Below are 23,486 nucleotides of genomic sequence, written 5' to 3'. Positions count from 1 at the left end.
AAAAGGAAGGCCAACAAGGAATTCCGCAGTGTGTGTGCCCGAAGGCAGGGTGAGGCTGCCAGGAATCTGCGACCTCTTCCCCAAGGTCAAGGAGTTGACTGCGAAGCTACAGTGACAGTGTGTGTGTGTGTGTGTGTGTGTGTGTGTGTGTGTTTCTATCTTAGGGACAATACGCTGGCTTCTTACTCCCAGCCCTGTAGGCTCTGGAGACAAACACGTTAGAATCACAGAACCATTTGCAGCGGGAGAAGTATTCTAGGGTCAGTTTTTGCTCCCTGAGTTTTAGGGCAAAAGCCCCCAGCTCTGGGGGTCCCTACGAGCTATGGTCAACCAGCAGTCCCCGAGAGATTGGTGGTGAACGGCAGAGAAAGGAGATTTAATCAGTGTGGGTTAGACATACAGGTAGAGGGCTTCAGAGATCCCCAAGTCCATCTTTGGGATCCTGACAAAAACTACCTAGAGGAAGAGTTGGCGTGGGATGAGAGGTTTGCACAATTCAGCTGTGCTGGCCTGGTTGTTGTTGTGTTATTGCAATCTCGTTTGTTTAAGGCGGTTGCTCCTGCTTGGAGGGGGGGGCGCTGTAAGCTCATCGGGGTGACATCTCCCAAGTTCCACCGTTCCTGACACTCATGGCGGCCACGGGTTTGTTATACCAGTGACTTTCGAGCAAGCACATTTTGGGAAGTCTGGAACTGGACATTGTTCAAGGCCACAGTCACAGGCCTCAGGCTTATCTCTGTGCCTTCAGCCTTGAGGGGCGTGAGATAAGATAGCTATGCAGGAATGTTGGTAAACAAGATGGATGAAGAAACACCAATCGCCCTGTGGGCTTGAACTATCAGGTATTTTTTTTGTTTGTTTGTCTTGGGGCATTTTGATTTTTGAAAAGAGGTTTCTAGATATGTATCGTATCTGTGAGTCTGTCTCCTGGATTTTATTCTTTCTCGTGGATTGGAAGAAACACGTTCTTTGCACAATATTGAGTTGCCTGTGGTCAGTTTGGAGAAAGTCAAGGCAGTATGGACGAAGACAGGCCACACTGGGAACCTGGGGCCCAGGCACCCGCTGAAGAACAAACCGGGAAAGTTGATCTACAATCACCTCTCACCTAGGGCCCTGACCATCGAGTCCTTTCCAGCAGGGTCGGTGGAGCCTGCCCACTTTCCAGGTCCCCATGGGGGACCATGTGAGGTGTGCACCTGCTGTGGCATTACACATACCGAGGCCCAGGGAGGGAGTTAGAGCTGAGAAGTGGCCAGTCCCCACATGCACCCGACTGACCCAGGTCAGGCTGTTGCAGACGCCTGGGGCGCAGGAGTAGGCGCGCGGGCGCTGGGCCGGCGCCCCGAGCTCTGAGCATGCTCAGTGGCGCAGGCAGGGCTCCGGGCGCGAGCCGGGCTCCCGCAGCCGCACATTCATCGGCTGCCAAGAGGAGCTGCCGGGCGGGCGCTCGCACGCTCTGCTCGCTCGCTCGCAGACTCGCAGGTTTGGGAGCGCGCCGCTCTCGTGAGGACCCGGCCGCCGCGCCAAACCCCGCCGCCTTCCCTCCGTGCGAGCCATGGCCGGCCTCGGTCACCCCGCCGCCTTCGGCCGGGCCACCCACGCCGTGGTGCGGGCTCCGCCCGAGTCCCTGTGTCGCCACGCGCTGAGACGCTCCCAGGGCGAAGAGGTGGATTTCGCTCGCGCCGAGCGCCAGCACCAGCTCTACGTGGACGTGCTGGGCAGCAAGCTGGGGCTGCAGGTGGTGCAGCTGCCCGCCGACGAGAGCCTGCCCGACTGCGTGTTCGTGGAGGACGTGGCCGTGGTGTGCGAGGAGACCGCCCTCATCACCCGCCCCGGGGCGCCCAGCCGCAGGAAGGAGGTAACCGGCCAGCCCCGGGCAGGCGACGCGAGGGGCGCGGCCGGGGGACGCGCGTGAGCCCTTTCGCGCGTGGAACCGACCCTTTCCCCCCACGCGGGCTCATTCCTAACTTGCCACTGCGGGACCCGGGGCGGTGTGGCAGGGTGTGGGTGATCCTAGCCAGACAAGCTCATTATTCACACCTCCTGGCTGTCGGGGAGCCTTCGAGGCGATCTCCACTGGACTGTGGTGACGCGGACTCGGGCAGGTGGCTGGGCTGGGGACCCATCTCGCCTGCATTTCTGTCTTGCAAATCGCACAGTGCCAAAGACAATGCTACTCTTGTTTCCTTGCCAGTGGGGACGGAAAGGGTCCTCCAAGAGGGCAGGTGGAGATGGGGGTGTCCCCCAAGTCCTGCAGGGAGCTCCTGGCAGGACGGGTCAGGTGACATCAGGCAGCCTGTGTACCCAGCGGCCTGGGGTGTCAGAGTTACTTTTCGGTGGTGGCGAGTGAGTCTTGAAGAACGCGCCTGGCAAGCAAATGTGGTTAATGTTTTGTTAGTGAGCTGTGTTTAAATGTGTGTGTGTGTGTGAATGGGCCACGTTTGGAAAACTGTGCTCACTGCGGGGTGTTGGGCGTTAGCAGTGGTAGTTTTTTACAAGTTCCATAATTTTTATTCTCTCTGTGTGTCTCTGTCTCTCTCAGCAATTAAGACTGCTGTTTTGTATTCTTCGAGGGGCGGGAGTTAGTGCCTATAAATTATCATGTCTTGTGGAAATGTCTGTGACTGCTTTAAAAATAATGTAGGTTAGTGGGGGAGAGACACATAGAGCGAGATTAGCTTTTAAATGTCATCTGGCCTGGGAGTCTTATCACTGCCCGGGAAGAGCCCAGGCCCAGGATTCCCCCTCACTCTTGGCATCCGGCAGCGTGACAAGGCGCAGGTGGTTACTTCATGTCTGGAGGGATTTTCTTTCCCCTTTCTGTCAATTTGGAAATAGTTCCTAGGGCTTCAGACTTAAACATGCGCGTTCCACACTTGATCTGCTTGCCTGGTGAAACCGTACAGATTCCGAGTTTAATCTAAGTGCACCTATTTGTCATTTAGGCAATCAACTTTTCTTCCCGCACTGTCATTTACCAGGAAACCCAAGGGTAGCAGGCGTCCTTCTCGTAGACTTCACTTTCCGCTCGCCCACCTCTCCAGACTCACCTGTGCCAACGGCTCCCACTGCCATATTGGGTTTTAACCTAATATGAGTGTAGTCACGGTGGGTAACTTCTGATGCATTCTTACCATATGGTACCACAGTACTGAAAAGGGGAAAATCAACGTCAAAACTCTCAAGATGGTACTCATTTGATGAGAGTCTTCATGTCTTATTTGACTTCTGTAAGGGCACATCTCTTGGTAACACAAACACTACATTGTTGGTGTAGTTACCTTTCCAAGTTTGGTTTCTCCAATATAAGAACCAGCAGTGATCTTTCTCCTGGAGAGATTTAGATGCATTAGACATCAGAATTTGGCCGCATTTTACAGTCAGCTCAGTGTCCCACACTTCCCAGAGCTCACACGGAATTCTTGTGTTTTCTTTTTTTACGTAGGGCGTTGAACCCGGGACCTTGCCCATAGTAGGTATGCATTCTACCACTGAGCTACAGCCCCAGGCGCAGAGACCACACAGTGCAGAGATCAAGAGCGCTGGGCAGGCCTCTGCTCTTCTGCATTAACTCTGTGTCTCTGGAGATGTGCCTCCTTGGCTTGTTTTTCTCACTCTAGGATGGGCATAAGGATTTCGTGATGTCGTGGTAAATATGTCAATTCACCTGAGATCCAAAGACAGGACCTTTAGTAAGCGTTGGCTGTTACCATATGTTCCGTGGATAGGGCGTCGTCAGCTGCACGCTGATGTCATTAGGGATGCTTCTGATGCTTGTGTTCTGTGGCACTGCCATCTGACCCCCGAGCTCAAGAGGGCATGTGCAGTCATGGCTGGAGAACCGGGCTGTGCGGGGTGATGATTGCTAATGTTTTCCACAGCACAGTTTATCACCTTGGCAGGTACGGATGTTTGACGAAGGGATAAATGATGGATGGATGGATGGATGGATGAAACAAAAGTATTGAACTTAAAGGGTTGATGCTGAATGAATGAATGAATGAATGAAGTACTGAACAGACAAGATGATAGTAACTTCAGGTATTGATGCTCATTGGATGGGTGGGTGGGTGGATGGAAGGATGGATGGAAGGATGGATGGATGGATGAGATGGAAGAAATGCTGAGCTTCAGGAATAGATACTTGTTGAATGAGTGAGCGAATCCATTAGTCAGTTGATGAAATGCTAAACAGACAAGCTAATGGTGACTCCAGGATCCTTTTTGAATCGGGATAGATTTTTGTGTGTGAAAACTTGCAGCAGCCAAGGAGTCATTTTTAAAACCTCACCATTGATACTCCTGCCCCTGGTCTCTTCACTCTCCGTTACATCGCCATCACACCAAGGTGGTCAACTCAGGTTTGACCCTCCTCTGCACAGACTTCTAGGGGTCACCCAATGAACTGGGCTCTGCTTGCCTTCTCAACTTTAGCTTCCTCAGAGCACCCCCATCCTGGGCTCGGACTCGGTTCTTCCATTCACAGGTCTTTCTGGACACACCCCCTGCCTCTCTTCCCGGTAGCTGGCTGGGCTTGGCCTGCTGTCCCCATTAATACCATGTTAGCTGACGTTCACTGGGTGCCTGCCATTCGCCTCTCACTGCCAGGTTTGGGACATGCATTTCATCAGTGTTCACTCAGCAGGGTCATTATTGATGAAACAGGGAGAGATTACAGAAATCGCCCAGGGTTACAGAGTGGCGCCAGCGGAGTCAGGATCTGAACTCACGTGTGCAGGACCACAGCTCTGGTGCTCTCTGAGATGTTAGACCACCTTCCCCTTCCTGAACAGCCTTCTTCTGAGTCCCTCCACTCATCGCCATCCACCTGCCCCCCTTGTGTTTCTCACGGCCTTCGATTGTCTGCCTACAGCTCCATACCCCCCACTGTCTTGTAGGAGCAGAGATCTTGTCTACCTTGTTTTATATTTTGTATCCAAAGCCTAATGCACAGTAGGCACACAGAAAACATTTTGATGGACGATTGTAGCCATGATTTAGCCCAGCTTCATTTCTCCTCCCTTATGAGGGACTTGGGCTTTTCTTTTCCAGATAGGGTCTCACACTGTAGCCCAGCTGCCTGCAGCTCCCTATGTACCCCAGGCTATATTCAACATGTGGCAACCCTCCTACCTCAGCAGCCCAAGTGCTCGGATTGCAGGCATGATCTACCACACCCAGTTCTAGGGACGTATTTGGTATTTTACAAGCATGCCAATTTGGTAGAGTCCCAAACATTTCATTATGAACATGGGTGGCTCATAACTTTAGCCCTCTGTCCTTCCCTGACTCTTCCTGTCATTTATTATTGCTTTGTTTTTAATAAAAATTCTTGAGAAAGGGCTCCTTAATCAAAACACCATGCTGTGTTTTATGACAGTTCTTCCTTAGAAGAAAGAACTAAGACCCAAGTTTCAGAGCTTTTCTGAGAAAACCCCATGTTTGCCTCGGTCGTGTTTGCAGCAACTCCTGAGACTTAGACACTGCGTGCAGGAAGCTGCAGATTTGGGGAAGACAACTGCACACACAGAAAATCAGCCAACAGCATCCATTGACCCCTACATCTCCCCGAGTCGGGATATGTTTAATAGGTTTAATAGTTAGGAAACAAGTCAACTTGGAGAAGCCAATCATGTTTCAAATTAATCCATCGTGTGTGTGTGTTTTAAGGGAAAGTCAACTCTTGAGTGTCAAAGTCCTGTAAACAAGCTATCTAGAAGCCAGACTAGGACTGAAGACAGTGTAAGGGATGAGGGGTGTTTTAATGATTAAATACTGTGTAGATAATGATTTCCTAAGTTCAGGGTGTACCAGAGGGTATGTGGTGTTCCGGCCTTGCCTCCACTCTTGTACCAACAACTAAAACATTTTCTTCTCTGAAGGGTTTTAGTACCTAATAAATGACTAACTGACAACGCTTACTTAAACAAAATTGTGAAATGTATCCTCTGCCCTCTCCTCCCCACTAAGAGCCATTTCTCAGACGCATGGGATAATTCTGTCCAGGAGAAAAACCACACCAGTCTCTTCTCACAGACTGCTAATGGCTTTAATTATTCTTTCCTGGGTCACTTTCAGTTTTGTGGAGAAGACAGTGCTTACCATAAGGTAATAAACGCCGAAAGAGGAGACACAAGTGGGAAAATGGGGATGTAAATGGAAGGAGGGAACAGAACAGATGCCGCACCTCCTCACTAAGGTTCAGTGACCGTCATGGAAGACGAGGCAGACAGACTGAGAGCCAGAGGCTGGGGAGGACCAGCACAGAGCAGTGGCTGCTGAGCACGAGAGAACTCTGCCCTTTGAACCCTAGGTGTGGCTGCCTGCACAGGACCCAGACAGTCAACATTCTAGCACACACGGGGTGTTTCTTGAGTTCCCACCCATGACCGAGGAGCTGCCAACAGTTGATGGCATCTGAGGGAGGGAGACAGAGACAGTTTTCTTTAAAGGTGTTGTTCCTGTTAGTTGGGTTGATCACAGTCTGGTGGATGGCCCACATCTAGGAGTGTATGGACAAACCTAACTGGAGTCAATGGGTTACCGTATCAAAAGACGAAGAGACAAGAAGTCAAGGGGTTAGGGAGCTGGCAAGGAGATAAGGATGAGGAATTGAAGGTGAGTATCATAAAAATTCTCAAGGAACTAGCAAAGCATTTTAAAAGGACCTATGTTTAGGTCAATGGTCCCTTTCTATAAGGACACATGGATATCGGGACCTGTATGTTTTGATCCTGAGTTTCTTCTTATTTTGCCTCCAGAGGCAAAGAGAGCACAAAGATTATGGCGAATAGTAGAAGACAGCCAATGTCAAACGCTTGAGCGATGGATCCTGAGAGATGGCATCACCACTTTCTTGAGAAGTCAAGGAAATCTAGATTCAGGTAGCCAGGTTAAGTAATGAGACTGTCTTAGGGTTTCTGTTGCTGTGAAAAGACACCATGACCATGGCTACTCTCACAGAGGAAAACATTTAATTGGGGTGGCTCGCTTACGGTTTCAGAGGTTCAGTCCGTTATCATGGGGGGAAGCATGGCGCTGGGCAGTCAGACATGGTGCAGAAGTAGCTGTCAACTGAGACACTGGGAGGTGTCCTGAGCATAAGAAACATCAAAGCCCGCCCCCACAGTGACACACTTCCTAGGCCATACCTACTCCAACAAAGCTCCACTGTCTATGAGATTATGGGGGCCAATTACATTCAAACTACCACAGAGACCAAAGTCACAGACAACTTATAAGTTCCAGAGATGAAATTTCCTGGATCGGTGAGGGTTGTTTGCGTTAAACAAGCACAGACTAACTGCTTGAATTTCACCTTACCCATTAACAGCGTGTAGTGTAGATTGGACTTTAACTTAAGTGAGTCATTTTCTTTCTTCTTCTCATAACAAGAGCAGTTGGAATTCATTTTAGTTAAAAAGTAATAACTTGGGCCCTAGAGGGATAACTTGACAGTTAAGGGCACCTGTTGCTCTTACAGAGGTCATAGGTTCAGTTTTCAGCACCCACATGGTGGCTCACAAGCACCCCAGGGGTCTGACACTATCTATTCATCTCCAGCATGAGGTGTGTGCTTGGTGCTCATAAGTACATGCAGGCCAAACATTCATTCATGTACATACATGCAGGCCAAATGTGCATTCATGTACATACATGCAGGCCAAATGTGCATTCATGTACACACATGCAGGCCAAACGTGCATTCATATACACACATGCAGGCCAAACGTGCATTCATATACACACATGCAGGCCAAACGTGCATTCATATACACACATGCAGGCCAAACGTGCATTCATATACACACATGCAGGCCAAACGTGCATTCACATACACACATGCAGGCCAAACGTGCATTCACATACACACATGCAGGCCAAACGTGCATTCATATACACACATGCAGGCCAAACGTGCGTTCATATACACACATGCAGGCCAAACGTGCGTTCATATACACACATGCAGGCCAAACGTGCGTTCATATACATACACTGAATGAATCTATCATCATCACCGTAATTGTCATTTCCATGAACTTCCTGAATTGCCCAGGCTGAGGTTGTTCATAACTGGCTGTTGTTTGCCAGCACAGTTGATCTTTTTTCACACACACGCACGCACGCACGCACGCACACACGCACACACTTCCTCACACTTGTGTATGAGGATACCGCCCTGATCATGATTAGAAACCTAACTGTCTGTCACTGATGGGAAGGGAACATACTGGAAGCTGTTCTCCACAGCAAATCATCACCCCAAACTGGTTAGAACACTTGTTTCTTTTCGGGGCATTTCTTTTTCAAATTTGTCTTCACCGAGTATCTGTAACCTTTTCTGTCTGCGTGAGCAAAGCCCGAAACCCCCACATGGTGCGCTGGGAGGCCTCGAATCGGCGACTCAAGCGCACAGATGGTGGCTGGGAGACACCTGTCTGTACTGAGACCCCTGTGAGGGACTGCAGGAACCCACCATGAGGGCTAGCTCATGGCATGCTGGTAGCTGCCAGGATCGTGTCTTTACTGAAGCTGGCATGAGAGACACAGACTTGGAAGTGCATTTGGCTCCGTTTTTTGTCTTTAGAAACTTTAAGCTTCCTCAGGTCTTGTGAGGGTGTAGGTGCCAGGTGTTTGGGCACCATTTGTAGGTGGAGTTTTCCTGTCCTGGCAGCTGCTTCCAAATAACTGACATGAAGACTTACTATGAATTATAAATCTTTGGCTGATAGCTCAGGCTTATTACTAACTAGCTCTTACAACTTAAATTAACCCATTTCTGTTGATCTGTGTGCTGCCCCGAGGCTCATGGCTTTTCCCTCTACATTCTGGCACGTGGCATTACCTCTCTTTCATCTGTCACCTCCTATTTCCTCTCGGTGTCTATGTGGTGACGGCTCTGAATTTGCCCTTCTTCCTCCCAGCGTCCTTTAGTCTGGTTTTCCCTCCTAACCTTATCCTGACCGGCAATTGGCCACACACCTTCTTTATTAAACCAATCACAGCGACGTATATTCACGCAGTGTAAAGGAATATCCCACAGTTCACTTGGGGGTGGTCTCCGTCAGACCCAGAGCTCACATGTACAGCTCATCCCTCTTGTCATCTTGCTCGGGGAACCCTCTGTCTCTGCTCCCTGAGACTAGAATTTCCAGATGTTCCACTATGCCCAGTCAGCATGTGTGTGAGTTCTGGGGATCCAAACGGCGCGCCTCACACTTTCTGGGCAAGCGCTTTAACCACTGAGCTGTCTCCCCAGCCCATAGGCACTTGCTTAAGGTGGGTGTTGCTTGGCCTTCCGTTTTGTGGACCTGTTAAGTGAAAGATATGGAGTCCTGCGGAAGGTTGCCTTTTCTGAATGGGGATCTGCGGATTCAGTAGCTGTTCGTTCATTGTTCCTATCAAGAAGGGGTCACAATGGTAAGACAGCTGAGGTTGTAATGAGAGAGAATGGCTTTATTAATATCTTGCACACCCCAGTGCTCTGTTCACAGCAGTTTGTCTTTAAATAGGTATTTACCGTGGCTGAAACCCCAGCGTTCCATTAGGATGGTCACGTGACCTTTAACTCCTGTTGCTTTCTTCAAACTAATATCAGATATTAAATCAGGTTTATTTCAGGAGCAGGCACCAATAATCTCAAGCAGGCATGTACACACAGACAAGCACAATCTCTAGCAACAAATCCTCTTAAAAATGTATGGATCTAATGCTATCCTAGTTTACCTGGTCATTGTCAAGTAATTTAGTGATGTCCACCGTCTTCCTGGAGCTAAGCACAGAAGGGGCAGTAACATCCCTCAGAAAGATGTAAGTCTCCAGCTTCAGACTCCTAACTCCAGATCGCCCAAGCAAGGGTGACAGAGGAATCACTGCAGCAGAGTAGAAGATTAAAGAACTAACTCCTGCAGGGTTAATGGAATCACACATGCTTGTGTGTTCAGCAAGCACCTGTCTGTGCCAGACCCAGCGTTTTACTTTGGAGAGATGCATTAGTTAACACCACTGCCCTTTGTCCATCGAGGAAAGCTGACCATTGTCAGATGGGATGGGTTCTATGATTGACAGATCCCTGGCAGATGGGATGGATTCTATGATGGACAGACCACTGGCAGATGGGATGGATTCTATGATGGACAGATCACTGGCAGATGGGATGGATTCTGTGATGGACAGATCCCTGGCAGATGGGATGGGTCCTGTGATGGACAGACCACTGGCAGATGGGATGGATTCTATGATTGACAGATCCCTGGCAGATGGGATGGATTCTATGATGGACAGATCACTGGCAGATGGCATAGGTCCTGTGATAGGACCGGTGTGTGCTGGGCATGTTCTTGGAGTATCTGGCCCATCCTAGGGCTCTCAGAAGAGTGGTTGTCATGTAAGAATTACCTAGAATTGGAAAAAAAACCAGAGGCTCTCTGCTCTTGAGCTTTCAGGTGCTGGATCTCAAGTCCACTACCACATCTAAAGCTGTATTTCTTATTTCAGTGTTGGAGACAATAGCTGTCTGGCACATAGCACATAGATCCTGTTTCTAGATGTTCTTCCTTCTCTCTCTTACCTAAATCCTCTGTTATGGTTTGGCTCTTCAAGGATTCTGCAGTGGACTCAAGCCCGCCTTAGGCCTGAGAGTCATTTTTTTCAGTTGCTATTTAAACCCTCGAGAGGCATTCTTGTTTTGGTCCTATAAGTTACCAGTGTACTCTTTGCTGTTCAGTCATTTTCCTCTTCGGCCCATAATTATCCACTCTAGTATGTATCAATCAAACGTGATCTGTCTGTCATGTCAGCTTCGCGGCCTGTGTCCGAGAACGTGCGGAGGGTGTTGGGGATTGACAACACAGAGACTCATGTAAAGAAAACTTTAAGCAGGCCCCAAAAAGGTTCAAGAAAACTTCCTAAGAAAGGCTCCCTCCAGAGAAGCTTCTGCTCTCTCCTCTACCCTGGCTGGTTCTGCTCTGACACCAAAAACTGATCTGGGCGTGTCAGAAGAGGCGGTTAGTCTTTGGACAAGGTCAAGTCAGAGCGGTTTCTGTGGGCAGGCCTTTTCCAGGAACTTATTGCCCCGGGCATTGTATTGTTTTTAGTAAACATGTTTTTAGTAAACACTGTCTTACAGCTGCCTACTCCCAGGCCGAAGGAGAAGTGGGTTTCTGCTCAAGGTCTGGTGTCCCCACATTGTCCTGTATGCAATATTAATTATGCCTACTTTATACAAGATTGTCCATGCCTACTATACACAAGATTGTCCATGCCTGCCATATGCAGCATTAGCCATGCTAATGACGGGTAAGAAAAAAAATCTTCATTTCTGTTTGGTATCAAAATAAATTTTCAGTCACAGATCTCATCTTAGCAACACTGAGCACTGAGCTTCATACTGAGATAAAGTAGCCCACATTGGATATGCATCTGCAGTCAGGGGCTGAAATCTGTACATGCAATGGTAGGTAGCATGACCAAGAACACTTCTGCCCAGGTGGATGCTACTTCTGATTTCTGAAATGATATTACCATATGGCTTTCTTTTGGCTGGAAGACACAGTTTTTTTTCCTCTTGAGACTCAGGTTGTGTTGGGGTGGAAGTATAAGTAGAAAGGGGGAAAGGGGCTGGGAAAACATCTGGGGAGGTGATGATAGCTTACTTCTGTAAAAAGATAAAATTGCATGAACAAATGCAGGGTCTTATTCACCCTGATGCATTACTCATTTCAGTGAATTAACCTATAGTATAAGCTTGTGCTTTGCTAATGGTAATCCATTGTGGGATGAAGCTGAATTGGCTAAATCTGTTTCAAAGGCTTTATTTATGCAATGGTGTATACCACATCTGATAGGCAGTTTTTCCCCAGAGAAGAGGTTAAGGAACACCAAACCAAAACAGTGAAATAGCCGAGTCCCCTAGGCCCACGTGATCTGCACTCTCATCACCACTGTCACACAGATGTGTGCGTTGTATTCTGTGGACAAGGTGGCCGCCATGGCCAGAAGCAAGTAAAAGACCATAGAGAGATACGGAATGAGCTTCTGGGTGAGTTTCTGTTGCAGCCTTTGACCTGCCCAGGTGATTGTTGTAAGCTCTGTGTATTCCATTCCTGGTCCTGGACTTCTGGTGTTGTCTTTAGCTTTTGTCTTCTGGAACTGTGTGAGGACGTTAGTTTTCTAGATAAAGATGTAAGGTGAGCACTTACCTGTTTGAATGTTCCCTTCCTATAGGTAGCTGCCCACACAGGAAGATTGCTATTAGTATAATATAGGCATAAATGTACATCAGATCATGCTTGATTGCCTGCCTCAGTTGGGTTGACGCCTTGTGGTGAGTTCATCCACCCACCAGGCTGGCAGTAAAACCCTGAGCTCACGGTGGCTGGGTAGATGGGACCAGAGAGCATGATGTTGAAGAAGGGTGTGCGCTGGTGGTTTATCCAGAAGTTACTATCCTGAAATTATGTCTTTAAAAACTGAAATTAGCAAATTGATCATGGCGCTGCTGTGAAACAATACTAGGTGGCAAACACACCCGTTTTCCTTAAGTTCTTGATTCAGGAAGAAAGAGTAATATGACTCCAATTTGGCTGTGGTTCATATTTCAGGCCACTTATGTTTTAATCACGTTTTCCAGTCCAGGAGATTTATCTGAGGCATTCGAAGCTAACACTCTGATCTAGAGTACCCACACTCTCGTTGCTCTTGAAAGGTTCCGGAGTCCCCTTGCTTGTGTTGGGTATGTGTGGGGCACACGTGGAGGGCAGAGGACGTGTGTGTGTGTGTGTGCGTGTGTGCGCGCACGCGCGTGTGGGGAGTCCGTCCTTGCTTTCCAGCAGTGGGTTCTGGTAATCTGTTTCTAATTTCCTTTGCACTGTCCTAATCCTCTGTTAGAGGCCCTGGCATGGTCTAGCTCCGTTTCTCTGAAAATATGAGGTTGGGAACTTGAGGGCCCTTAGGAAGAGACGTCACTGAATCTTCATGTTTCCGTTACTCTCACCTTAGACCTCTATACAGAGTTAGGCCCGCACCTCCAAGTCTTTCCAAATGTGTAACCAGCTTAGCTGTCAACAGAACACGTTTGGAAGACAAGGCTGTCTGTACTGTTTACCCCTCCACTTTTTTTTTCAGAATTCTGTTGTATACTCATTAGTGGATCATGAAACTAACTTCAGGGGTCATGATCAGAACTTTAATGTTTGCAATAATAGAATTAATTTTTGTTTTTTGTTTGTTTTTTGGTTTTCCAGACAGGGTTTCTCTGTGTAGCTTTGGAGCCTGTCCTGGAACTCGCCCTGAAGACCAGGCTGGCCTTGAACTCAGATCCACCTGCCTCTGCCTCCCAAGTACTGGAATTAAAGGCTTGTGCCACCAACACCTGGCTTTAGAATTAATTTTTTTAAGTTAGCATTATTACAATGTGAAAATGGTTTTATGAAAATTGGCTCATTTGTTTTTTGTGTGTATACTAACAGTAAATGAAATATATTTCCTTTTCTGGTTCATGGTGAAAACAAAACAGGAAAATCTACTGCATCTCCTTTCGGCTAGCTTGTCTACTCAGGCTCTTGTAGAAATAAATCATAGAGGCTCATGCCTGCAGGCCAGGTAGATTCTGGGATCGCACCTCAGAAGGTTCCCCATACACTCCAAGCTGCTCTGGACTCCCACAGGTAGATTCTGGGAATCACACCGACACCTCAGAAGGTTCCCCATACACACCAAGCCACTCTGGACCCCCACAGGTAGATTCTGGGAATCACACCGACACCTCAGAAGGTTCCCCATACACGCCAAGCCACTCTGGACCCCCACAGGTAGATTCTGGGAATCACACCGACACCTCAGAAGGTTCCCCATACACACCAAGCCACTCTGGACCCCCACTGGGTTGAGTCCTTATGGTGATGGTTTCCTTACTGTTTGAACCCTGTCCATCCACCAGCGATGCGTCCCTCAGTCTGTGGTGGCTTAGTGGCTTCTCTGTCTCCTCTTGGATGACATTTCAAACGAGTTAAAGTAAGGTTTCACTGAGTGAGCTGGGTGAGTCCTACAGCAGCAGGGCAGGCACCCCTGCACACTGCTCTAGAGTACATCCTACAGCAGCAGGGCAGGCACCCCTGCACACTGCTCTGGAGTACGTTCTACAGCAGCAGGGCAGGCACCCCTGCACACTGCTCTGGAGTACGTCCTACAGCAGCAGGGCAGGCACCCCTGCACACTGCTCTGGAGTACGTCCTACAGCAGCAGGGCAGGCACCCCTGCACACTGCTCTGGAGTACGTCCTACAGCAGCAGGGCAGGCACCCCTGCACACTGCTCTGGAGTACGTCCTACAGCAGCAGGGCAGGCACCCCTGCACACTGCTCTGGAGTACGTCCTACAGCAGCAGGGCAGGCACCCCTGCACACTGCTCTGGAGTACGTCCTACAGCAACGCTCCACCCTGACCCCCACACACAGGTTGCACCCACAAGGGCCCATCCGTTCTCCCAGCACAGTCTGTGTGGAGGTTGTAACCTTGACTGGCACTAGCGTGCCTCAGAATCAGTATTACCTTGGAATGGAGATGGAAGTCGGAGTGTATTATTCATTTTGGAAAACTCCAGCACATGTCCAGACAGAATTGCTACAGCATAATTATAAATTCCCATGTCATTCTCAGATCACTGCCTAGTGGGCCGGGTGACCTTGAAAGATCACTCATTTCACAAATTTCCCTTCATATCCCCTCAATATTAGATAGGTAGAAATCTAGCCCTTTGTGTACAAAACTATAGAAAGCTTAGTGCCCCCCCCCAGTTTAAGCATTTGTTGATTGTGGTATCTGCCAAGCGTGAGACATAGGACTGAAGTGTAGGTTAGTATGCGTGACTGTTCAGAGACGGCTGTTGGGGATAGGAAGCTGTGGTACCTGCGTTCCCTTGGTAACTGTGTTTCCAGCTGAGCTGCCCGCTCCTAAGAGTGGATTGTACGTCCTCACAAACGCAATGCCATCTCCTCAAAGCGCCTTTTGAAGACTTTGATACGATTAACAGTGGGGCAAACTCGGGGACAGTGGCTGAAGACATTGTGTGTTTGTCAGAAAAGTGGCTTGGAGTTGTGCGGCCTGGGGCTTTAACAATGGCTGATAGTGTTGCCATGTCCATGTCTGTGATTTCCTTTATCCACAGAGCCTCAGGTGTTTGCATGGCCATTTGAGACTACTCTGGATCCCACAGAAGCTTCTCACTCAGGGGGAGGACTAATAAGTGCCTTTTCTTGAGAGTAAATGTGGACAAACATATGACACAGGCCATTGGCCTCAGTGCAGCTGAGGGCTCAGTCAAGATTCAGAGCATGCGCTTCCAAAACCCTGTCCCGCCCTGAGGTCACCTAATGACTGCCAGTGCCACTATAACAGCTACTGCCCCTCAGATTGCTTTAAGACTCTTGTGCGTCTGTGTACACACACACACACACACACTCATACATGCACACATACACACACTCACACATGCACACGCACATGAAGCCACATATCCAAGTGTGCACACACATACACACAGGCACTCACAAGCACACTTGCACACACGGGCACACGCACACACTCATGCACATACTCACACATACACTCACATACACACTCACAAGCACACACACATGCACAAGGCACTCACTCACACACTCATGCACATACACACACACTCACACACACTCGCGCGCGCACACACACACACACACACACACACACACACACACGAACATATGCAGAATAAGACTGGGGTAAAATCAATTTCTCACAACCCCCGCCTCATAAACGATGTTTAGTGGCAATGTGGGTGATAGAAAACGCTTTGAGGATTACTTGAGTTCCGTTTTTTGATGTGATGCTGAAGCCAGGAGAGGTTTTTATACAATGAGCTGCTTTTTCACAAGCTCCTGGTAACCCTCCATGCTGACTCCTTTCTCTGGTGTCACCCTTGCTGTGGCCTTTTCTGGAACTGGGGCTTTTTAATTGTCCCTTACCTCAGAATACTTTCTGAAACACTGTGGATTGCTCTGTGTACTGTGACTTGGGGTGGTTATGTTCAGCGACAAGTTCCATTTCATATCTGGGTTACAGAGTTCTGTGAGTGGGTCAGGCCAATATTTGTGTTTATTTGTAAATGACCTCGAGTATTTCGAGACATGACAGAATACACCACTGCTCACAATATAGCCAGGGATAGCTAGATGTAAACTTTGTTACAGTTATACATGGACACGTGTATGTTCCCTGTGTGCTGTAGATCACGCAGTAAAGTGTTGCTCTTCCTGTGATTTGTAAAGAGGTGGAAGTCGGTTTATATTGACCTATTACCATTACCATTGTCTCTGTGGTCAATCCTTGCTGTTTCAACAATGAAGTTCTACTACAGGTCAGAATGCAGCCGAGTAGGGGCTGTGGTCAATCCTTGCTGTTTCAACAATGAAATTCTAGTACAGGTCAGAATGCAGCCGAGTAGGGGCAGCTTGGTGTCAGGGCAGTGGGCCTTTGCTACCGAGTAGGAAGATAGATTGCTGATCTGCGTGTGGCAGAGAGTGAAGACAGGGAGAACAAGAAAAGCAAGCTCTCAGTGGAAGGGCCGTGGACTCTTCCTGGTGACCGGGCGGGTTCGCATATGGCGGTTTCTTCCCAGTGACCTGGCGGGTTCGCATATGGTGGTTTGCTCACAAAACACCATGGCGTTCATCTGTGCACTTGGAAGTGATACAGTCATTTGTAAATCAAGTTAGGGTGATACTATAGCTGGAATTTTAGGCATTTGCAACTGTGCCTGGCTTTTTATGTGGGTGCTGGAGTCCAAACTCAGATCCTTTTGCTGGAGTGGCAAATATTTTGCCCTCCGAGCCAGCCCACCAGCCCTGTGGGTTTCTGAATCCCTACCTACAGTAGGGAAGTTTGAATGAAGACATGAGCGGGAAGGTAGTCTGTAAGGATCGTGGCTGCCTTTGAGCATTAAGCTCAGCCTTTACAGCCTGCTGTGTCAGGACATTTGTTTTGTTTTGTTTTTTTGTTTTTACGAGACAGGGTTTCCCTGTATTGTTTTGGAGGCTGTCGGTCCAGCCTGGCCTCGAACTCACAGAGATCCGCCTGCCTCTGCCTCCCGAGTGCTGGGATTAAAGGCGTGTGCCACCACTGCCCGGCGTGTCAGGACATTTGAAGATAGACCTTGCACCCTGTGGTTCTCTCCAGTGGCCAGCGACAACAGGCTGCCTGAGATGTCCCCTCAGTCTTTGGGGCAATTCTGAGCACGGACTCGTCCCAGGCTAGGGGACTGTTGAGCAAATGGGAAACGTTGGGGGTAGGAGAGAACCAGGATATGAGTGAGAGTCAGAGTGCACACCCTGTTATCAGAACTCAGAGTTAGGTAGAGTCCACACGTGCCTGTCAGGTATTGTGCTGTGTGTGGTGTTGTGTGGTGTGCCCCTCTGTCTCATCTCACCAGGGCAGGGCTCCCAGCTCTCTCCACTTGCTCCCGTTATCTCCTCAGGCAAGAGAACGAGGATTATCTTAAGGTTGACTAGCTAGTTAACTAGTTCATCCAACTTGCTATGTTACGACAAGACACTGAGTCTTGGTGATTTATAAGGTAGGTGTGGCTCACAATGCCATGGGACGGATAGTCTGAACGTCACAGCACATGTGGGTGCACCCTGCCAGCCGGGAACGGGCTCTGGGCCAATAAGAGGCCCAGGTGTAGGAAAGCAAAAGAGGGAAGGTGGTAAAATCCAAAGCAGGGTACAGGGAAGTACCGGCTTGCTCTCGAACTCTGCTCTCTCGGTAGCTAACTCAGACTAATCCCCCACGGGATGGTCTTAATCTACTCATGAAGACCCAGTCACCTCTCACTCAGAAACCAAGTTTCCAGACCAGAGACCCTTCAGGTTATATTCAAACCACAGCCAAACCATAGCAGTCCCAAGGCTGTGACGCAGAGCCAATGTTTCTTCTCCAAAGTCAGGGCATTTGGTAACTTTGCCAGAGAGAAGACATGAACACGCATTCCGTTGTTAGGGGATTAGGACTCTTAAGACTCGGTCAATATAAATCCTGTAACCACAGCTCGATGCCCCCAAGAGTCAGCTGACCAGAGTTAGTGGGGACACTGAGACGGGTCCTTCTGTTGTTTCTGTACAGCAGCCACCTGTCTCTGCCCCTCACCCGTATGGCTAGCTCAGAACCCTCCACACCCAAGGGAAAGACAGAAGGCTGTCACCGTCTCTACCCATGCTTAATAGTTACTGGCAGAGATACAGTCCAGATGATTAGGCAGCTTGTGTAGGGTCTTGACCTAAGCTTGTGAGCACGGAGGAGTGCTGAAAGGCAGTTTGAAGGGGAGTCCTGAGAACCTTCCTGCTCCACCTTCACCCGACACCAGCTCTTGCTCAGCTTTCCGCAGACAATCCAGGAGAAATTCTCTGAGAAGCACATGAAGTTGGGGCACAGACGGTCACTGTTGTGAAATAACCATTACCCTAACTCCATGGCTGAGTTGGTCTGAGACCCTGGTGACAAAAGTCACAGTACAGGGAGGCAGCACCTTGACTTCCCTCTGTGTCTTGGTGAGGGACTGCAGGTGCACACAGGTCTAGGCCTTGCTGTCCCTGTGAGTGACAGGAGCGAGGTAAGGTAACATGCCTGGCTTGGAGTCCCACCTTCCCTTCATGCCTGTGAAGACTTGGGTAGACTCTTGGCTCCTGACTCTTCTCTCTTTAATCCTGCTATGAACTTGGAACCAATGTTTCCTAGGCTCAGCAGAAATTGGTGGATCACACATACCGCAGTCCTGATTTTACTCTTATTAACATCACTCTCCCTGCTGGAGGACACTATAATCCTCCTCCACATGCTAGCCCCACAGGCACTTGTCTCTGGCCAGCTCTGGCTTCTGCGCTTCTGCTCTGTCTCTGTCTCTGTCTCTCTCTGTCTCTCTCTCTCATCACTACACCTTGTGAACCACTCATAGCTCCTGCCTGCCTCTGATACCACCAGTCTCTCCCAAGACTCTGCCCACCAGTGTGAACCTCTTAGGACAAACACGACACTCTCTTGTGCTTGGGTCCAACTCCCAGCTTGGTAGGCGCCCTCCAGCAGAACCCACCGTCTCGCAGTGAGACCTCCGCCCACAGCAAGAAGCAGCAATACCCTGCCCCGTGTGCAGCACTGATTGCACCAGCAGCACCGTGAGCGCAGCCCTCAGCAGCTGGCTTGGCCCCGAGCCACGCTCCTGGAGCAGTCGGGGGCTTGCTCTTAGCAGAGCAAAGAAGAGGTCTCTTGGCCACTAGATCATTTGGTTAACCTGGTTATTTCTGCCGTTTGGCCTGGGGTGACCATTATTCCCTCCATATGTTCAGATTGTCAACTGGCTTCATCAGCTGGGTTAACATTTACTACCACCCTCTGTCTAGATCTCCAATGCAGGACCCAAAGATTGGCCCCCGAAACTTCCTGCCAAGACCTTTGGTGCCAGGCCCTTCTCATGCATCTGCCTGGTGAAAATACCGGGTTGTATGCTGTGCTGGGTGCACCCGCCAGCCTGTGCCCTCCCGTGAGAGTCTCTGGTTCTGGCCCCTGCGATGGCTGGTCTTCCTTCTCCCAGGGATGTCACCGCCCCGAGCACTGGCCTACTGACTGGACTGTGGACCAGCAGGGAGTTGCATTAGATTTGACCTCCTGGGAAGACTAGAGTCACGTGACAACTGAGGCCTAGGCCTCCTTCTCCCAGGCCTCCTTCTCCCAGGCCTCCTTCTCCCAGGCCTCCTTCTCCCAGGCCTCCTTCTCCCAGGCCTCCTTCTCCCAGGCCTCCTTCTCCCAGGCCTCCTTCTCCCAGGCCTCCTTCTCCCTTCTCCCGACCACCTCTTGCAGTAGCATTCACTTAAATGTTGTCCTTTCTGGCCAGGTTTGATCAAGAGACACTTGGATCTCTCATTAAACTGACTTCGGTGCAGTTTAGCAAAGTGGCATTTGCTGATGGAAAAGCAATTTTACCGTGTTTAATTAAGCAGAGTAAAATAGGAACATCTCGGTTGTCAAAACCATTATTGTAGATCTCCTGTGTTCTGTGATTTTTTTTTTCTTGTAAAAGAAAAATTGTTCGCATTACTGCAATTCCATTCGGCGGAGAATGGAACAAAGGAAGTGATGCAGGCCCTTGAGCAGAAAGGTCAGTGGTGTGGTGGGCTGTCCCCGGCTGTGGTGGGCTGGAGTATGGGGCTGCTGTGTGCCGAACATTCCTTCACAGGAAGACTTCAGTCTCAAGTGGAGTGTCTCTTGGAAGATTTGGACAGAGTGCAATCCGTGGAGGCAGGCTTGTAAACACAGGTGGGCAGCGTAAGGAGGAAGTGAACACTTCACCGACCTCTAACACAAAACCTCTTCCCAGAACCTCTCGCTCTTGGCAAGAATCCCTGCTGTTCTGTGTCTTTGAGAGCACAGCTGATTGAGAGAATTAAAGAGTCTTCCCCCGGGGATGATAAAACCACAGGTTCACAGGCTCTCCTTTAGCCAGGAGAGCAACCTGAGGTAATGGGCCTGGCCGAGCTGACCAGGGAGGAATGAGATCGTACCCGGCTGTAATTGCTGGTGTTTACTGCTGAATGCAGAAAACCGTGAGATCTCCAGGCCTCCTCCGGACCAGGGGGGTAGAGATGGAGGCAGGAGCACAGCCACCACCTCTGGCTGTGGAAGGAGAAAGCAGATTTGCCAAGAAGAAGCCGTTCCAGCCTTGCATTGAGAGTCGGCCTCTGCTTGAGGGACCTCGGAGAGCAAAGACCAATGTAACAGTTTGCATAATTCAGACTGACTAAACCTGTAATTCCTGGTAACAGGATTCCTGGTAACTCAATTTGAAACTTTGGCAAGCATTGGGAAGAAAGGGATTGGCCTCCAGGCTAAGACTAGCAGTCATACACAGGGTTACTGACTTTATATTCTAGCAAGAATGATTTTTTTTTCTCTTAGGTTGGAAACAACAGAGAACTACCCTTGCCCGTTTAAGGAGGAGCTCAATTAGAGTTCCTCTCTATTTGAAACCACAAGACCACTAGGACTATGGAGTCTGACTTCTCACCTCTCTTCTCTCTAGGGATTTCTATGGTTCTTTCTGCCCATTTATCTATAACTTAAGCTGCTAATAACTGTGGCCCACCCCAGTCTCATGGGCTTATATGAATTTGCTGAGCCAAGCCACCAAATCAAATCGTTGGTAGCTGCCAAACTGTGAATACACTGAGTTTAGGGCAGTTTCCCAACCTGGTTTCCATCAGCTTAGTTTCAGGGTTCAAAGGTCAAAGTGGGTTCACTTAGAGAGGCAGAGTCTGCAGGCAGACATGGTTTTGTATATAAGTAGGCAGACAGTGCCTCATGTATTTCTGGCCTCCTGGGCACAAATCCCAGCATCCAACCGTTGTACAAGACAAAGTACCCTGCGTGAGGAGGCCTTGTCATGGTCGTCTGTCTTGAAATGCAGTGATGTCCTTCCTTTCCTTCCTGTTCAAAGGTGCCTTACCCCCCCCCCGTGAAGTAAACACTAAGAAGCAAAGGGACAGAGGGAAAGCCAGAGGAAAAGGGAGAGGATCTGGCTAGGAAAAAAAAAAAACCTCTCGGGTTCTATTCAGAAATTTGGTAAACTGGGCAGTGGTGGCGCACGTCTTTAATCCCAACACTCAGGAGGCAGGGGCGGGTGGATCTCTGTGAGTTTGAGGCCAGCCTGTCTACAGAGTGAGTTCCAGGACAGCCAGGACTGTTACACAGAGAAAACCTGTCTCAGGAAAAGAAAGGAGCGCTAAGATGTGAGTTAGATTTGGAGGTTGGTGGGAAGGCTTGAGGGGTTGGAGGAGGTGGGGACAAAGAACGGGAAAGAGGGGGGTTGGGATGCTGAGCTTAGAAGACATCGGCATTCCTGCCTTGGTCGTGGGATTGCCAGAGGGTCATACCAAAACTGGTTCTTTGGGCCTGGCTGATACTTGACTTTCCCTTTTCCTGGAAGCATCTCAGTCATGATAACCAGCAGTTGTGGAGGCAGGACAGCTCAGCGAGTGTGTCAACATCTAACCAGCTGCAGTCAGGGAGTGCGGGGAGAAAGTGTAGGCGTGCTCCAGATGTCTTTACTGGTTTGTGTCACTTGGAGGTTTCATGCTGAAGGTGGGCAGAGTGGCAGATGGCGTTTAGCCATGGGGTCAGTTCGTCTGGCTCTAAAATGTAGCATCACCTCATCGCGCTCACTATGGAGAGGACAGATGGACCGCTTTATTCTGTGCATCTAAAATGTTCTTTTAATGTTAACCATCTCTCCTAATTCGATGCAAACTGTCTCTCCTAATTTGGTGCAGACGGTCTGCCTGCAGATCCGTGGATATCAAGGTTCCTAAATGCCCAGTCCACAGCTAACACTGCACAGACCACCAACCCGCTTCTCTTTCCCCTCCCCCGGCATCTCCTCCTCCTCTCTTCTCTGTCCCATCCTCTCCTCCCTAGCTCCTCCCCTCCCTTCCATTGGGCCGGGGACTGAATACGGGGCCTAACTCTCTGCCCATGCTAGGCAGGTGTTCTACCATAGGGCCACACCCGCACCACACCCTTCTTCCTTGACCTAGAAAGAGTACCTTTAGCCAATTGTAGTGACTGACTCACAGCTTCCCTTCCAGCACTTGGGGGATGGAGGCTCTATGAGCAGGGTTTCAAGGCCATCCTCCAATACATGGCAAGGTTAGATCAGCATGAGCTACCTGCACACCCGTATCCACAGCAATGATAACAGAAACAATAATAATCGTTTTTCGGAATGTCTGGCTTCGTCCTGCTAAACATAGCTCAGGTGTTTGTCACCTTCGTAGACTCCCACGGTCTCCGTGTCCCACTTGCTTCCTGCGCTGCTTCTTTGGTTGGTTGGTTGATTGCACGATGCTCGCCCCTCATCTTCTCTCCGCTGCCTTCCTCCAGCACCTGCGACCTTTGGCGCACAGTCAGGTCTCAGCGAGTTCTAGGAATCGAGCAAACTGTGTGCAGTACAGTTTGGGGTCACAGTCTTCTCCAGGCCCACCCCGGGGGCTGTCACGTAGGTGACAACTTCAGAGTGGTAGCAGCAGTGGAAGGTTTGAGGTCAGCAGCCCTGTGTCTACTAAGCTTCGTTTTGAATACATGGCGCTGGCCACAGCCCTCGTGAGCCTAGGTTTTCTTATGTGTAAATAGAAGAACCGTTCTTGTGGAAATGAAAGGAAGGGGAATTGCAGTAATGGAGTATAGTTTATAAGCAAAACATCCTCACAAGCATCCGAGTGGAACTTCAGAAAGTAATCCTCTCTCGAGTGTGATTGAGCACAGACCTCTTCCTGTGACCCCTGCTCTGCAGCAGACACCACAGAGCTGAAAGGTATTCAGTGGGAAATGAGATACTGGCCCAGTACAGCGTATGACACCCGCCATCCTCATCACTAAGGTCTTGTAGTATTCGCTCAGCCAGCT

At 49.4% G+C, this 23,486-nt stretch overlaps 1 protein-coding gene across 1 annotated transcript in view; it reads left to right on the top strand.

Annotated features, from left to right (window-relative positions):
• The first annotated feature begins 1,399 nt into the window (after positions 1 to 1,399).
• Positions 1,400 to 23,486, top strand: part of Ddah1 (dimethylarginine dimethylaminohydrolase 1) — a 124,756-nt gene continuing 102,669 nt past the window's right edge. Inside the window, exon 1 of the mRNA XM_040751644.1 lies at positions 1,400 to 1,861. Within this exon, the coding sequence (XP_040607578.1) occupies positions 1,559 to 1,861 (303 nt within the window). The 5' untranslated portion in view covers positions 1,400 to 1,558. The remainder of the gene's footprint in view (positions 1,862 to 23,486) is intronic.

This window comes from Mesocricetus auratus, unplaced genomic scaffold (genome assembly GCF_017639785.1).
Source record: "Mesocricetus auratus isolate SY011 unplaced genomic scaffold, BCM_Maur_2.0 Super-Scaffold_100009, whole genome shotgun sequence".
Classification (NCBI taxonomy): Eukaryota; Metazoa; Chordata; class Mammalia; order Rodentia; family Cricetidae; genus Mesocricetus; species Mesocricetus auratus.
The sequence above is the reverse complement of the archived record's forward strand: the minus strand, read 5'-3'. Positions and strand labels throughout refer to the sequence as shown.